The sequence below is a fragment of the Pelodiscus sinensis genome, chromosome 1, assembly GCF_052426305.1.
Source record: "Pelodiscus sinensis isolate ZL-2025 chromosome 1, ASM5242630v1, whole genome shotgun sequence".
NCBI lineage: Eukaryota > Metazoa > Chordata > Testudines > Trionychidae > Pelodiscus > Pelodiscus sinensis.
This window is the reverse complement of record NC_143052.1, coordinates 276,128,486-276,146,898: the sequence shown is the minus strand read 5'-3', so window position 1 is coordinate 276,146,898 and position 18,413 is coordinate 276,128,486. Positions and strand designations below refer to the sequence as shown.

At 40.0% G+C, this 18,413-nt stretch overlaps 1 protein-coding gene across 1 annotated transcript in view; it reads right to left on the bottom strand.

Annotated features, from left to right (window-relative positions):
• Positions 1-18,413, bottom strand: part of KLHL1 (kelch like family member 1) — a 405,445-nt gene that overhangs the window by 212,542 nt on the left and 174,490 nt on the right. Inside the window, exon 4 of the mRNA XM_006129049.5 lies at positions 14,040-14,236. Coding sequence (XP_006129111.3) covers positions 14,040-14,236 — 197 coding nt within the window. The remainder of the gene's footprint in view (positions 1-14,039; positions 14,237-18,413) is intronic.

Sequence of the window (18,413 nt, the reverse complement as noted above, 5' to 3'; positions counted from 1 at the left end):
TTTAAGCAGGAAGATTGCCAAAGTATCAGTAAAGCTACTAGACAATTAAGGTGTTAGAGGAGCACTCAGAGGAGATAAGGCCATTACAGAGAAGCTAAATTAATTTTTAGTATTAGTCTTCTTTGCAAAGCACGTGAGGAAGATTCCCACATGTTGCCATTTTTGCTAAATGGCAAATCTGAGGAAATGCCCTAGATGGAGTTTGAATAGAGGAGATTTTGGAACAAATTTATAAAAGCAAACAGTAATAAGTCTTCAGAACGAGATGGTCCCCCACAAGTTCTGAAAGAACTCAGATATGAAGTTTCAAAAACTATGTTATGTAATCCATTGTTTAAATTAGCCTATGTAACAGATAACTGGAAGATAACTAATGTAACACCATTTTTTTAAAGGCTGCCGAGGCCATTCTGGCAATTAAAGGCTGATAAGCCTAATTTCAGTACCAGGCAAATTGGCTAAAAATTCTGTAAAGAACAGAAGTGCCAGACAAATAGATGAACTCTATATGTCAGGGAAATTAACTTGGCTTTTGTAAAAGGACATCATGCTTCACCAATCTATTCAAATTCTTGGAAGGAGATAAAAAGCAAGAAGACAAGGCTGATACAGTTGATACAGTGGATTTTCAGAAAGTATTTGAGGAGGTCTTATGCCACAGTCACTTAAGCAAAGTAAACAGTCATACATAAGAAGAAAGGTCCTTTCATGGATCAGTAACTACTTAAAGTTAAGAAACAAAGGGATAGAATAATAGTTTTCACAGTGGAAAAATGGAAAAGGGGTAAGGGATCTTTTGGAAAAGGCTTTATTTTCCGAAAGATCCGCGTCTAGACTGGTGCTTTTTTCCGGCAAAGCTCCGTGCCGAAAAAAAGTGGCAGCCATTTTTATGCTAATGAAGCGGGGGAGATTTATATCCCCTCTTCATTAGCAATTGCGATACGTCTAATTTGCATCCCTTTTACGAAAAAGGGATGCAATCTAGACATAGCCCTGCTGTATAAATCCATGATACGATCATGACTTAAAAACCAGATCGCTCTGGTCACCATCTCAAAAAGGATATATTAGATTTTGAAAGGGTACAGAAAAAGGCAATACAAATAATTAGGGATATGGAACAAAATCCATAAGAGGTCAGATGAAAAAGACAAGGACAGTTCAGCTAAGAAAAGAGTTAATGAAGGGGGATATGGTAGAGGTTATAAAAATCATAAATGATGAAGAAAAAGTGAAAAGGCAAGTGTTATTTACCTCTTCACACAACAGATGAACTGGGGGCCACCATGCAGTGAAATCAATAAGCACCTGGTTTAAAACAAACAAAAGCTAGTACATCTTCACACAACACAGTCAACCTATAGAACTCATTGCTAGGTGATGTGCAGACCAAAAGTATAAATGGGTTCTAAAAATTAGATAAATTCATGGACAATATGTCCATTAATGATTATTTGCCAAGACTGCCGTGAAAATAACCTTATGCTCTGAGCATCCCTAAACCTCTTACTCCAGAAGTTGGGACTGGACAACAGGGTGAATTACTTCATAATTGCCCTGTTCTGTTCATTCCCTCTAAATTATCTGGCACCAACCACCATCAGAAGATAGGATACTAAGCTAGAGGGACCATTTTTCTGACCCAGTATGGCCATTATTATCTTCTTATGGAGTACACGATGAGAAAGTTAGTGAGTATAATGGATTATTAATACAGGGCACATCTAAAAGTCGAGATACCCAACTTCAGCTATGTCAATTGCATAGCTGAAGTTGAAAAAGCTTAATGTGGCTTTTGGTACTGTCTAGACAGCAGGAAGTGGAAGGAAGAACACTTTTCATTCTACTTGCCTTACTCCTTGTAAAATGAGGGTTACAGCAGTCAGAGTAAGAAGTCCTCCATCTCAACATATTTCAAAATAATGGCTTGCTGTGTAGATGTACATTTTGTTATTTTGAAATGTCAGTTATTCCAAAATAACACTGTTGTGTAGATGTACGCTCTGTGAGCTACTAGTCCTGTTGGTGGCTACTCATGTTTCTGGAACAGCCTTTCCTGCTACATCAGATCCACGAAACGGCACATTTCTGTGTGCAGGATAACACTAAGGCTCAGATTAGAATGCTATCCCTGATGTATTTCCCTAGCAATAATTCAGTACTATTTTCTACAATATTAACCTTTTTAGTGGCATCTAAGCAATAAAATGGATATCCCTGAAGATAAATCAAACATCAGACTGCTGATTAATGCACAGTAGACTATTTGCTTAACTATTTTGCAGTAGGTTTCACAGCAGTTTACTATCAGCAGTTGTCTTCTCCATTTGATTATTAATTGAGTTGTGTTCCATATGCTGGTTATTAAGAGTTTTTAGTTTACTTTTCTCCTACTGTGACTTGATGGGGTGGTACTGTAATGTGCCAGGTTACGGCTGTATCAGAAAAAAACATATAATTAAAAAGTAGTACACATTGCTAAGTAATCATTCATTTCAAACAAGCATCTTCAAATCACATAAATGTTTAAAAATGATCTATGAAGTACATTATCTCTTCTTGGGAAGAAAGAAAATCAGATATAAGAAGAAGATTCACTGGAACTTGCTAATTCAAACAGTACAAAGAATCAACTTCACTGTCATCTTTGGTACAGCACTTACATTAAGAAAATATAATTAATCAATGGGAAGGTACTGTATTTGCCTAGATACCTAAGATTGATCACCTAAAGAGTGTGTTATAATGGCTGGATTTTGTTTTTTGAAAATTAGATGAGCTTGTAAACTATAGTAGTCTGAGAGTATGGTCTATACTTGGACTATTTTTCATTCATTTACATTTTTGTATATTTTCCCCATCCCTTTCAATAGTTATAACATAGAAAATACTAGGAAAATCACAGTTGGAAGTATGTCACATGCAATGAGTTTGACTCTGAACATATAGGGAAGATTGGGTAGGTGGTTGTAGCTCCTTCTCTTTAAAGGCTAGCTCTATACTACGATCCTCTTCTGCAAGAGGAAATGCAAATGGATCACTCATTTTCACATGTTGTATTCTCATTTGCATTTCCTCCTCGGATCCCTTTTGCGCAAGAGGTTTTTGTGCAAAAAAGCGTTGTGTAGACAGCTCCTTTTTTGCACAAAAGGGGGTGAAATTGTGCAAAAAGGAGCCTTCTACACAGTGCTTTTATGCGCAAAAACCTCTTGCGCAAAAGGGATCCAAGGAGGAAATGCAAATTAGAACATGACATATGCAAATGAGCATTTCCTCTTGTGGATGATGATCGTAGTATAGACGTAGCCTTTGTGACTAGTTTTTTTACCCTGGTTTCTTTGAGGGATTTTCACCACTGTTCTACTTTGTCCTACTGATGCCTAGGGTAAGAGAAGATGCTCTAAAAAATGCTTCAGTGTCAAAATAGCAGCTTTCAAAATTAAAGATGGTGCTAGACTTCTCTCTCATGCTAAAATATAGTTTAACTGATTACTATTGCCTGAAATAAGATGGATGTTAGTCTTACATATATTTCACCACTACAGTTGTTGATCTGTGTTTCTGAGTTAGAGGTGAGTTACTGAGGGTAAGTTTTTTTCCTCCCTTCACTCTGACTTCATCTCCCTCACCATTCATTTCCTGAGAGCATGGTTTATAACAACTTTAGATCAAGAATTATATTTAATAAGTATAATTGAAACAATCTATCCCAATAGAAATGTATGATATGGAGAACTGGGAAATATATGTATTATTTTTTATGAATATTATATATGCCACTGAGACCCCCGACCCTGAGTTCTGAGGTTACAATGGCCGTCCTGGGTCACACCAAAAGTCCATCTAGCCCAGTAGCCTTTCTGCCGACAGCGGCCAACCCTAGGGACCCTGGAGGGGATGGACCGAAGACAGTGACCTAGCCATTTGTCTCGTGCCATGCCTCTCCAGCCTTCCACAAACTTTGGCCAGGGACACCACTCCTAGCCCCTGGCTAAGACTACTCCATGGACCCAATCCTAGGTGACATTGCTGTTTTGCCAAAACTGAGACACTGAAAATCAAAAGACACTGACCTGTTAAAAACATCACCCTATAGAAAGGGAAGTGGAAAAAGGGTTGTCTGTTGCTGCAAGATAACAGCAGGACAATAGGCTGATGGACAGACAGGAGTCTGCAACCAAGTCTAACTTGGTCCCTGAGGCTATGTCTAAACTGTACAGTTATTTTGGAATACGCTATTCCAGAATAGTTATTCTGAAATAGCTTATTTCAAAATAGAGCATCTACACTGCAGGGAAGCCTCAAAATTAGTCCAATGCAGGCTTCCCTAATGTAGACATGCTATCTCAATTTAGAGCCCCAAGAGGAATAACTTAGAATGGCCCCGGTGAGAAGCTATTTTGAAAAAGCAGAAGTGGAGCATCTACATAAACCTTATTTTGAAATAGCTATTTCGGAGTAGGCATAATTCTCCATAGAATGAGGTTTACAAAGTCAGAATAAGCCATCCATTATATCAAAATTATTTCAAAATAACAGAATTGCTGTGTAGACACTCACATAGTTATTTTGGAATAATGGCCGTTATTCCAAAATAACTTTCTTATGTAGACATACCCTGAGAGACTGGGGGCAATAGAAACTGGGTCATGTCTAACCATGGTCTTGAGAGGAATGCCCAGGAAGGCAAGATAGTGTAACTGTAGGCCTTTGTCCATTTAAATTGATTTTCTCAGAGTTCTGTGAGGCTTTAGGCAAAATAACTCATGCTCTGTTTTAAAGAATCTGCTTATGTGTCACTGCTTACTTTTACTTTCGAAATGCTACAAAAGGGTCACTCATTTGTGTGCCAAGCCTCTTGGATTTTCTAGTTTCAGAGGAGCAGTTGAATTTGTCAGTTTCAGCAAAAACAACAAGGAGTCCATTGGTGGTACTTTATAGACCAAAACAATTACTAGGGTATTAGGGCATAGGCTTTCATCAACTCCAATTCACTTCCTCAGAAATAAAGGAACAAATACAGAGCTGAATTTGTGACATCAGTGCAATTAAATCATAGTAGATGTGGCTCATCTCCAACAGTGATGAGAAGGTGAGTACACCTGATTGGGAAATTACCTATTGTAATATAAGAACCACCTCCTGTGTCTATGTAGTCCTTTTTTCAGGGTGTCCAATTGCATATGAATTCCAGCTCAAAAGTTTCTCATTGCAGTCTGTTTTTTAAGGTTGTTTTGGGTCTTGGGGGTGTTTCTTTCTGCCTGAGAATGGCAACTTGCAAGTCTGAAACTGTATGTCCAGGGACATTAAAGTGCCACCCCACTGGTTTTTATATGCTATAATTCTTCATATCTGACTTTTGTCCATGCATTTTTGGCACACGATGGCATATATTACATTAGTAGAGGTGCATCTGAATGAGCCTTTGACAGTATAGCTGATGTGGTTTGGTCCAGTGATGGTGTCACTAGGGTAGATGTGTGGACAGATTTGGCAACAGGGTTTGTTGCAGGGATAGCTTCCAGGATTAGTGTTTCTCTTATGGGGTGTGAAATTGGTGGTGAGTATTTGTTTCGATTGTGAGGCTGTCTGTAAGTGAGGATTGGCCTGCATCCCAAGGTCTGGTAAGAGTGAGAGATCATCATCTATGACAGGTTATCAATCCTGGATGATGTGTCAGAGAGGTTTTTGCTAGGGCTGTAGGTAATGGCTGTCCTGTTACTTTCTCTGTTAGGTCTGCCCTGTAGTAGGTAACTTCTGGTTATCCAATTGGTGACTGAGGGGTATAATCTGGAGACTCCGTTGGGGAGTGGCTAGATTGCAGGCTCTCTATGGCAAGATAAGTGGACACATGAGCCAGACGCTTTAATGGGATACATTTGAAAGACTGCAAAAGAGCCTTAGGTTGGAGTGATTACCCAGCAACCACATTTGTTTTGGGCAGCAGAATGTTCTTTCTAAGTAAACAATGAAGGGTCCTGTTTCCAATATCGTACAGTATGTGCTAAAGCAAATGATAAATAAAAAGCTACCTTTTAAAACACTACTTTACACAAAAAGAAGAATTATCTCTATTTTGTGCAGAATTTTGTAACTACAATGCATTATACATTTAGACACATTCTGATTCAGTAATGTGAGCTAAATTCTAGGAAACATTATGTGTCACTGTGAGAGGATTAATTTGTTTTCACATCTGCTAGAATGGTAGGATTTATTATGTTGTTAGTTTCTAGTTGGCTGCAGGAGAGTTTAAATAGGACATTTCATGAAAAAACAATACAATACATAAGAAAATGAATGGGATGAGTTCTGCTGCTGCTAAGAATGCCTCAAGTATTTTATGATGGATTATCTATCCAAAGAAAAATACTTTTAGCTCACCCATTTTGTGCAAGATATCATACAGTTTCAACAGGTACCTTGCAATTCTATACCTGCTATCTATAGTACACATTGTACAATAATTTATTTTTTAAAAACTTTGCTGACAGGTAGTAAGAACATCTGGAGATTCACTGCATGATTTAAAACACAAACGTGCTATGGCTAACCCAATAATGGAAGTCACATTAAACTTTAAATGCAGGACTTTGTCAACATATCTGCTGCATAGAAAACAGTATAAGAAGACCCAGACTAAGAAAAAAAACCCAGCAGAACAAAACATGCAAAAAGGCAACACTTTCACTATACACTGAATGCTGTACTAAATGGATCCCAAAGTACTAAGAATGTTCAAATGAGATTCATCCATAAATGGGGTGTGGTATTCCAAAACAGCATAATCTGACTGAAAAATACAGCAACTTACAACTTTTCTCGGAATTTAAGCTGTTAAACGCAAACAAGTGAATCATAAACTAACAGTGTCCCAATCACCTCTAAGTAAGCTACATGGTATGTGCTCAAAGGTTTGGAGGCTAAAATGGTGGGAACAGAGATGAGTGGAGGCAGTCTTATGGGGAAGAGGAAAGTCTGACCAAATGGAATGTAGAACAGATAAATCATCCTTCCAATAATTGACTTTGTGTCCACTGGCCTGAAAATATGAAAGCAGGTTATGGGGTACTTGTGACACAGAGGTTCAATGATGGTTCACTGTACAGCTCTTGACTGCCCTGACATATTCAATACACTTAACAAATTGTTATCAAGATATATACCCAAATGGTGGAATATAATATATCATTGTAAAACTAATAACTCACTGATCATTAATATTCTTGCTTACTGTAAGTATGACATGTTCACAAACAATGACAAGTATGCACTAGAATTACTGGCTTAAAATACTTCAGAGGGGTAGCTATGTTAGTCTGTAACTGGAAAAACTTAAAAAACAACAAACAGTCTTGCAGCACCTTAGGGTATGTCTACACTACAAAGTTAATTTGAACTAACGGACGTTAGTTAGAATTAATTTTGATAGGCACTACACTAGCGCTCCGCTAGTTCGAACTTAATTCGAACTAGCGGAGCGCTTAGTTCGAACTAGGTAAACTTCATTCTACGAGAACTAAGCCTAGTTAGAACTTACTAGTTCGAATTAAGGGCTGTGTAGCCCCTTAATTCGAACTAGTGCGAGGCTAGCCCTCCCCAGATTTCCCTGGTGGCCACTCTGGCCAACACCAGTGAAACTCTATTGTCCCCGTCCCGGCCCCGGACCCCTTAAAGGGGCAGGGGCTGGCTACGATGCCCGTGCCAGGTACAAGCCTGCCAGCACCCAGCTAGCAGACCCTGCACCTGGCATGGCTCGAGCCAGCCACCCGATGCCCCCCAGCCCTCCTGCTCTTCCCGGGACCAGGCTGGCAGCTCTCGGGAGCCTGCCCAGGACCGCAAGAGGTGGGCACCCACCTGTTCTAGTGCAGACATCGTGGACCTCGTCCACGACCTCCACACTAGGCACAGGAAAGTGGCTGTCTAGGGCAGGATAGCTGCCAGCCTGGCCACCCAGGAGCAGGTGTGCATGAAAATCAAGGGGGTCCACTGAGAACCCTGACCCTGAGCCCTGAGCTTAGAATGTCCGTACTGGGTCAGACCAAAGGTCCATCTAGCCCAGTAGCCTGTCTGCCGACAGCGGCCAACCCTAGGAACCCTGGAGGGGATGGACCGAAGACAGTGACCAAGCCATTTGTCTCGTGCCATCCCTCTCCAGCCTTCCACAAATTTTGGGCAGGGACACCACTCCTACCCCCTGGCTAATACCACTCTATGGACCCAACCTCCATCACTTTATCTCACTTCTCTTTAAACTCTGTTCTAGTTCTAGCCTTCACAGCCTCCTGCAGAAAGGAGTTCCACAGGTTGACTCCCTTTGCTTTGTGAAGAACAACTTTCTGTTACTAGTTTGTAGCCTGCTACCCATTCCTTTCCTTTTGTGTCCTCTAGTCCTTCTATTATGGGAACTAATGAAGAACTTTTCTGTATGGACCCTCTCCACCCCACTTGTGCTTTTATAGATAGACCTCTATCATATCCCCCCTCCATCTCCTCTTTTCTAAGCTGAAAAGTCCCAGTCTCTTTAGCCTCTCTTCATATGGGACCTGTTCCCAACCCCTCATCATTGTAGTTGCCCTCCCCTCTCCCACCCTCTCTCTTCCCCTCTCCCACCTCCTTTTCCCAGTCTTCCCCAATTTTGTTCAATAAATAGAGATTCTATTTTTGAACACAATTGTCCTTTATTTTGTACATCAGGAAGGGGGGCTAGGGAAGGGTAAGTGGAAGGAGGTGAGGGAGGAATGGGGTACGATCCCCTGATGGGTAGGACTGGGCTGGCTCTGCGGGCTTCTGGGGGTGGAAGCTCCCCTGCAGCCCCCCAATTGCCTCCTCTGCCCAGATGGCAGCCTGCGGCAAGTGCAGCCGGTTTGATGTCCGAGTGCTTTGATGTGCCCAGTGTGGGTACTCCGGGCACTCCAAGCCAGGACTGCTTTGCAAGCGGGGCACCCCTGAGAACTGTCTGTCCGGGGTGGGGGTGGGGGTGGGGTCCCTTTAAGCACAGCCCTCGGATAGCCTGAGGCAGCAGCTCCACGCTCTAAGTCCTCATCTGATGCCCTGCCGGCACTGCTTCCAGCCATCCTTAACCAAGGTTCAGAGTCCACTTAATGTTGACATGCTAGTTCAAATTAGCAAAATGCTAATTCGAACTAGTTTTTTACTCTGGATCTGTTAGTTCGAATTAGCTTAGTTCGAATTAACTAATTTGAACTAAGTTAGTTCGAATTAGCGCTGTAGTGTAGACATACCCTTAGGCTATGTCTAGACTGCAGGCTTCTTTCGAAAGAGGCTCTTTCGAAAGCATCTTTCGAAAGAGCCTCTTTCGAAAGATCGTGTCTAGACTGCAGGCGGATCTTTCGAAAGAGCAATCCGCTTTTTCGAAAGAGAGCACCCAGCGAGTCTGGATGCTCTCTTTCGAGGAAGCCCTATTTACATTGAAGAACGCCTTCTTTCGAAAGAGGAACTTTCGAAAGAAGGCGTTCTTCCTCGTGAAACGAGGTTTACTGCCATCGAAAGAAAAGCCACGTTCTTTCGAAATTATTTCGAAAGAACACGGCTTGAGTCTGGACGCAGGGGAAGTTTTTTCGGGAAAAAGCTACTTTTCCCGAAAAAACACCTGAGTCTGGACACAGCCTTAGAGACTAACAAAAAATGCGGATGGCATAACCCACTTTTTTATCTGAAGAATTGCATTGTGTCCACGAAAGCCCATGATGCCATCCACATTTTTTGTTAATCTCTAAAGATGTGTCTAGACTACATGGCCCCATTGATGGAGCCACGTAGGTGAGTTTACTAGACATAGCAAAATGAAGCGGTGATTTAAATAATCGCGCTTCATTTACATCAAAATGGCCACCACGCTGTGTCAACGATCAGCTGATTCGACACAGCAGAGCAGTCTAGACGCACTATGATTGACAAGGGAAACCTTTGTCTACCGCTATGGTAAACCTCGTTTCACGAGGCATACCAGGGCGGTCGACAAAGGCTTCTCTTGTTTACTGTGTTTCATTAGCATAATCTTGCCTGAGCACTATTCCTCTCACAGACTGATCTGCACCAGGAAGTGCGCTCCGGGATGCATTAGTTCGAATCAAACCCCTTGGTTTGAACTAACGTTACTCCTCATTTTTTGAGGAGTAACGTTAGTTCGAACCAAGGGGTTTGATTCGAACTACCGTGTCCCAGAGAACACTTTCTGGTTTGAATCAGCTGGCAATCTGAATAGCGTGCGGGCAAGATTATGCTAATGATATTTAAATCCCTGCTTCATTAGCAATTTTGGTCACCTACATTTGCATACCTTTCTCAAGATAGGGAGCAAGTGTAGACGTAGCCTCAGTTAAACTCCATGCCAATAGAATTTAATTAAGTGTTTTATCCACCCTAGACACCCTAGATATCCTCCAGACAAATGGCTATGAGGTACATCTAACACTGACCTTTGATGTTTCTGAGGTACCAAGAGTTGTTCTATTCTTGCTCTTGCATTCAGACTACTCTGTATTACAGGTCTCTCTTTATCATGTAGTATGGCCCTAGGTCTTTCCACCAGGACCCCATTCACCTCAACTACTTCTTTGGATATATTATATCTGACTCACTGTTTCAGGTCAAGCGTTGAGAGAATGAGGCCCTAGACAGAGCTCTCTCTCTCTAATATAACTAACAATATTTTGGAAATTTTCTGTATTTGAAACTTATATGTCAGTTTTGTGTTTGAATTGCTTGATTTTTACTAAATGTTTTGCTTCTTTTCCCTTACGCATTTCCCCAGACAGATGTTGTTTGGTAAGCCTTCCTTTCCTCCTTCCCAATTCCACCCAATGTTTTGACCCATTTGGCTTTTGCATGCCAAGAAATGAGCTGAGGTATCCAAGCACAGAGGGGAGCTTATGCTTATAAATGCGGTAGTTCTGTTTCTTTGGAACACTACCTACTTTGTTGTTACCTCACAGCAGTCCCTCCAGAAGGGTTTTTATTCTCTACTTTGGAACCATAGCAAACCTTAAAGGGCATCCCATAACAGTACAGTATACATAAGGTCTTGGAAACATGTCTCAAATAGAAGGCATTCTTCCATGGCAGGAAAAATTGGTGATATTTAGTGTCATGGTGGATACAAATGCCATCTATGCAGATGTACCTCAGCTCCTGTGGTTCCTCCAGAATTCACAGTTAAAGAAGGGATGAAATTTCATCTTCCTCCATGACTGTGACTCTCATCTTTGTGACAGAAGAATGGGCAAAACAAAATGACTGTCAGCTCACAGTCTTCCATTTCCCTACTGAGCTATACTCAGGTAGAGGAAAATTGAGTTTATAAAAACAAACTGACAAGCGAGAGTTTATTGACATTTTTCCCATCTATAATAAAGTTAATATCATAATGAAAATAAAACATTGAGTGAATATGGCCTAAATTCATAACAAATTTATGAACCTTTATGTGCAGCATCCTATGATTAAGAAAATAACAAAATAAAGCATTATTTAATTGTGGGGAAAACATGAGAGCAGAAATGATTGGGGGGGGGGGGGGTTGTTATCCCTTGGTGAATGTAATGTTTAACAGACATGAGATACTGATCATTTTAGCTGCTGACATTATTTGTTTGGATGGTTGATATTTATGATCCATTAACAAAATATATTGTCTTTGAATTACCACTACAATATTCTCTAAGTATCCATGTAGTCAGATCTGATTCTCTAGTTACTGGGCTTTGATAATATAATTTTAGAGATAAATATCCAGTCAAAAGTACAATGTTTCTAATGTTTGAAAAAATAAAAAAAAACCTCCTTTATTCTTTAACTTTCAAAAGTCTTTGAAGATCTGAAATGCTTTCCAAGTTTTTCCATGATTTTTCCCACTGTTCTTTTTATGCTTGATATTCTGACAGTAGAGGAAAGTCAATTCACCTTTTTCTCATAATTTTTCATGCCTGAAATTATTTTTTGTTTTCACAAAAGAAAACACTTGAATCTGAAAAGCATGCATTCATTCATCATTTCTGTTGCTTTGAAAGTCAGACACATTCATAACAAATTATTAGTTTGATCAGCACTCCATAAATGTTAAACATTTACAAGTAAAAATGTAATGTAACATACTACAGATATAGCATTACAAATTACTTACTGTTCACAATAAAACAATTTGCAGTGATTTGAAAATGTGACTCAGTATTTCATGTATCGAGTAATTAGACATGTAGAGAATAACTTTTTTCTATTGGTTAGAAGATTATCTCTACACAGAGAAAAAAATGAACATAGCTAGCACAATAATGTAGCTATGCATACAATTATAATTGTACATACAACGTGGGCCTTGATTTTGAAAATCTGGCCTTCAAAATATACCTCTAGACTGTGTCTACACTGCACCCCTTTTCCGGAAAAGAGATGCAGATTAGACACTTCAGAATTGCAAATCCGCGGGGGATTTAAATATCCCCCGCGGCATTTGCATTTACATGGCTGCCGCTTTTTTCCGGCTTGGGGATAAGCCGGAGAAAAGCTTCAGTCTAGACGCGATTCTCCGGAAAATAAGCCATTTTCCGGAGGATTTCTTATTCAAGTAGGAATAAGAAATCCTCCGGAAAAGGGCTTATTTTCCGAAGAATCGCGTCTAGACTGGCGCTTTTCTCCGGCTTATCCCCAAGCCGGAAAAAAGCGGCAGCCATGTAAATGCAAATGCCGCGGTTGATATTTAAATCCCCCGCGGATTTGCAATTCCGACTCATCACATTAGCATCCCTTTTCCAGAAAGGGATGCCAATGTAGACGTAGCCCTAGAGTTTAGTACATAGACAAAGAATTTTAAGATAAAGACCAATATATTTGTTACAATCAGTTTCCTCGTTGTCCTACAGTATTTCTAGGGCAATTTTCCTATTGCATGAAATTCAGTGTTTGCTTGATGACTTGAGGATCAGGCACCCAGCAAATTTAATACCAAAAAAGTTAATGGAATGAATTTAATTTTTATATTTTCAGTAGATTATTTCAAAGGCCAACATCTGCATGGAATAAGTACCAGATCTTTACCTGTGGAATTAACATACTAAGGCACAGAAGTTTCAATATATATTTTGAAACTTCTATAATAGTTAACTAATATTCGCATGCATATAATCCCATCAGCATTAGCATTCTGAAACCATCTCTGTTATTATATGGTACTTAAAAATCACGCAATAGAACAAATGTGCTTTTTAAAAATGAAGAACTGGCTGGAGAAACCAAGCAGCTGCATCCAAAACTTTCCTTTTACTTCCCTAATAATTTCAATCTAGACCAGAAGGGACCATTTTCTCTCTAGAGGTGATAGGTGATCTGGTCTCCACCTAAACTTAATCTCATGAGCAGATGTTCTTAATTGCAGCAAACCATGCAGAATTAAAAGATTACAAACAGGCTTTGGGGGGGGGGGGGCTTTGTAGCCATTTTTTTCTACACTGATTCTGATTAATTTCTAATAATATTAATGTAATACCAGCCTGTTGGTATTAGTGGGTGGCATTTAAAGTATTGTATTACATAAAATGTGTAGCTCTTTTTTTCTAAACCGTCATTTTAATCATTAATGTACACAAGAGGGAAAAGAAAAGGCAAAAACAAATCTCTTAAACACATTGAAGAATACCATTAAGAAATAAAGCTTTTCTATATCCAAATCAGACACAATAGAAACACTTATTAACGTATTTTGAAGCCTCAAGATTAATTTTCACTGTATAAGCATAAACCTATTAAAATCATATGCTACTGTGATTTATAGCACATTCTGGATAGTGTTCTAGCAGTTAATATATTCACCATTCAGGGTGAGATTCTGATTACCTTATTCCAATTTAATACCCTACTTTCCAAACTGTCCCATTGGCTTTAATAAAATCACATGTGGAATATGGTGCTATTCAATAAGAGCAGTGGCAACAGAATTTGGCTCTCATATGTTAGTGGGATACTTAGAAAATAATATATGTGATTCACATTAATTTAATTAAAATATACTGAAGTTGCCTTACCATGGTGTAGCTGTGAGCCACCTTCATAAGATCTGTGCACCCCTGTGCATCAGCAAATGCTCGTATTCCCAAACAGTTGGATGGATGTAAAAGCTTCATCAAAAAATGGCAGCAAACCTCTACTACTTGTGGGAGTTGAAGGAGGCAGGCAGCTGCTAGAAGGTTTTCAATGGTGTCCTCCTTCAATTCCAAGCAACCTGAAAAAGAGATTAAGTTACAGTTAAAATACAGATTAAGATTATGTCCTGTATGTGTGTCTACATAGGAATACAATTATCAAATGGGATTCAGACAAGCCAGTAATAAATAAATGCTAACCTGCTGTATGATGGCAGATGACAACCATACCTCAAAAAAATTATTATTGCTGAAACCTGCCTTGGTGGCTTCTGGGAATCAGAGTTATCTTTCCTTATGGCACCAACAACCAATTTGCAGGTAGTACAGAGTTGAATGGTTGCAGATATGCAGAAATTTGTGAAGCAATATCACACAATGGGAATGTTTAAAATTGTCCCTAGTCTTTAAATATGTCTATCAGGAAAATCAAATGCTTGAGGCTTGGGTTAGTGTATTACATGCTCTTGTAGCACCTCAGGATGGGCAAATATAATCTTCAGACTTTAAACACACACACCAAAAATGTTTTGTGGGGGAACATCCCAGTGAAACCCATACCCCAGGTATTTTTAGGCCTGGCTGAAGGGAGTACAAAAGTAAGGATGGTAATGGGAGACCTATGGAAGGTAATATTTTAACTGATTTCATGGCCAGTCCTCAAAATCTGAAATTAATGCCTTGGATCTATTTAGGTTTCAAAACACCCTTCTAAATTATATGCCATATTTTCTTTAAAGTATCTTGAATTATTAAATTCTGATTTTTGTAATAATAATTGAACCTTTTTCTAAATACATGGAAGCAGGGTCTGTATGCACTCTCCCCTGACAGCTAGCTGGGGAGGGAAAAGAAAATAATTAGGGAGCAGATTGTATTTGCATGAACACACCTACTCTGTGTAGCATCCAGCAGACAGAGCTGTGCTGCCCAAAGTAATCATTTTTGTCTGTTGCTGGGTTACAAATCATGTTTGTAACACAGGGGGTTGCCCCACTCTGTCAAATCTGTGCTCCCACCAGAGCGAGAATGGGGCATCAGGCCTTGCCCTGCTGCACTTGCCTGGCGCTCCTGCTGGGGAGAGGCTTTGCCCCACTCTGGTGTTTCAGCTTGGGAGTTTTGGGGTCTTGTAAGCCACCTGCCCCAATTCAGCTTCCCAGCAAAAGCACCAGGAGGGTGCAGCAGGACAAGCCCTGTGCCCTGACCCCCTGATCCTGGGTGGAGCACTGGGCAGTTGGAGCAGGGCAAGCCTGTACCCGACCCTAGACTGTGGCAGGACCATGGGCTAGGTGGAGCAGGGCAGACCCCATGCCCCAACCCTCTAACCACAGCTGGAGTGCTACAGTGGGGCAAGCCTCTGCACCCAAACCCTTCTGCTTGGCAAGAACACTGGACAGGCAGAAAGGACCCAGCACTGGGACAGGATCAGAACTGCGATGTGGGTGGTGTGGATAGGGTGGGTGGGCCTCCTTATAAGTGCCCACTCAGGCCCACCTGGGGCTATACTCCTGCTGTGTGTGTATCAAAGTGGCTGGCAGAGTGGCCAGTAAGAGCAAATGCTCAGATGGCAAGGTTCCTTCTCCCGGCCCCGGGTGGGAAATGAACTCACACAAATATGCCCCACTCACCTAGGACAACCACAGGGAGTTGGCTTGTAGTGAGAAGCAGAGAGGGGCACAATAAAGGAACTTGTAGTTCTCAAGAACATGAGGGAAAATACATTGTGCCCATGCTCTCTGGGGTAGTGCCTGCTCACAGTTTTATGTTTATGAATCCTGCTTATGGTATTTCCCCTAATTAATGTTGGATGATTCCCTCCTTTCATTAAGAGTTTTCTTTCTCAGACTCAAACTCTGAGTTTGTAAGAGGAGAAATATTGACTCATAAAGGCATCCAGGGACAGTGTATAACTTTCCCAGGTTGCTGGGAAGTGCTCATGCCACTTCAGTGCTGTATTGCTGAAAAGGAACCTATAGATATTAAACTCAGCCCTGGTTACTGCTGACTCCTACTGGAAGAAGAGTTATCCATATAAGTAACAAAAATGATAGTTTTCAGAGTAATATTAGTGATAAGGATTTGAAATAAGGAAGATACAGAATATGTAATAAATAATAAGCAAGTATTTGCAGGAATGGATCCCAGACCTCCATATTTACAATGTTTGTTCGCAGCTATAAATAAGAAGGCTTGAAATGTGAGGACTTCAGAATAAATTTTACATGAGTTATAATATACAAGCATGGACTTTGTTTTTTACATCATAAAGGTTTTCAAGATCAAAAAGGGCACATATTAAAACTGATACAGCACTTGACATTAACCAAAAGGCCACAATTTCAATAATTATGTTCCATTTTAGTAATTATTTCATAGTTTACTCTTTATCTTCTAAACTGGGGTGCATCTACACTGCACCCATAGCTCAAAAGAAACTATACAATCTGAGCTACACAAATTCTGTCACTTATTTCGAGTTAATTTCTACACGACACCAAATATTGAAATAGAGCACAATTCCAAAACGTCCCTTTACTCCTCATGGAATGAGGTTTACAGGGATGGCAGAATAGCGAGCCTGTTATATTTCAAAACAACAGGCTTGCTCAAAAGACATGGAGTAGCTATTTTGGGATACTGGAAATATCTAGAAATAGCTCCACCGTGTAGACGTAACCTGAGTTATACATCTCAAACAGAAATAAGTAGAAAACATGTAATGTTGCATCATCCTAATCAGAATACTATCAAAAAATTTGCCTAAAGTATAAAGATCACAAATTAGTGTTTATTGGGAAGGAAATAAATAATACATAATGGAAATGAATATGTGTAGTACTGTACTTAAGACACTTTTTGAAAAGGGTGCTAAGAAAGTAGCATAAGAAACTTCATGATTTTTCTACAAACAAGATTTGTGTTCACTGTCATATTAAGGAAAAACAAATCTACAAGTTTTATCTCTATCACTACTGTTGAACAATTCTGAAAAAAACCTTTCTATCTTAAAATAAAAGAACAGTAGAATGATATAAAAAAACATAAAATGCATTAGCCATAGTATGGAATGTAAATTTTTGACCTTCTCTATTTCCTTTCTTTGAATACAATTAGGGCTTGATATAAAAGGAAACTAAGAAAATTATTCCTCACCAGATTCATTTAAAACATGCCCATCAAAAGCTCTAAGAATATGCAAAGATATTAAGGAAATTCCAAAAATAGTAGTAACATCTAAAGACTAAAACCTTTGATCATCACCTTAAATTCAAACAATTCTTCCCTTCATGTGTAAAATAGTTAAGATTTGCAGACTTGAGCTCCAGCAGACCAAAGTAGAGTGGTGCATTCCAGGATTCAGGATGCTTCATCTAGAATGAACTGACACAGACTTCTCACAAATAATTTAGAAAACTGCTTGAACACCTCAGTTGTAGCCAACTACCATGACATCACACAACAAAACAGGGCCTTTGAAGCAGTCAGTGAAATTGAAGACATTATATTAAAAAAATCTGAGCCAACTATTTTGAGCCAAAAATACCTTTAATGAACGCTAAAACAGTGAATAGTTCTGCACCTTAGGGACAGACTATCTATCTATCTATCTATCTATCTATCTATCTATCTATCTATCTATCTATCTATCTATCTATCTATCTATCTATCTATCTATAATGAGCTTTCGTAGAAAAAAGTTACTTCTTTGGATGAGCTGGAAAGAAAAAGGGGGAACCCCGAATTTATAGCAGAAAAAGAAAGGAGAAAGAAAAAATACTTGCCAATTTTAGTGCCATTGCTAATGAGGATAATTAAGTGGCGGAAGTTTCCCATTATTAGCTTTTGATGTGAATGAGGTGTTAAATGTATGGAAGGCTGGTTTTATAATGGGACATCCAGTTAATGCCTTTGCTTAAGCCTAGGGGAACACTGTCAAATTTGCATAGGAAGGTCAACTCTGCTCATAATTCTATAGGTTGGAACTACCTAGCCCAGCACACTGGGGAACTGACCAGCCCAGAACAAGGGATTTTTCTGGACCCAGGAATGTCTACGCTGGCCGCTCTGCTGATGTATTCTGGGGTCCATCAGCAGACAATTTGCGGCTCCCCATCCAGGTCTGCTGATGGCTGCTCTGCTTCCCCTCCTATCCGGGATATGGGGGCCACTAGGACTCAGAAGCTCTGGGGCTGCAGGGGTTTCACACTTCAGATCTCCACTCCTGGGATGGGTTGCCTGCCAGGGCTCCACTGCCCC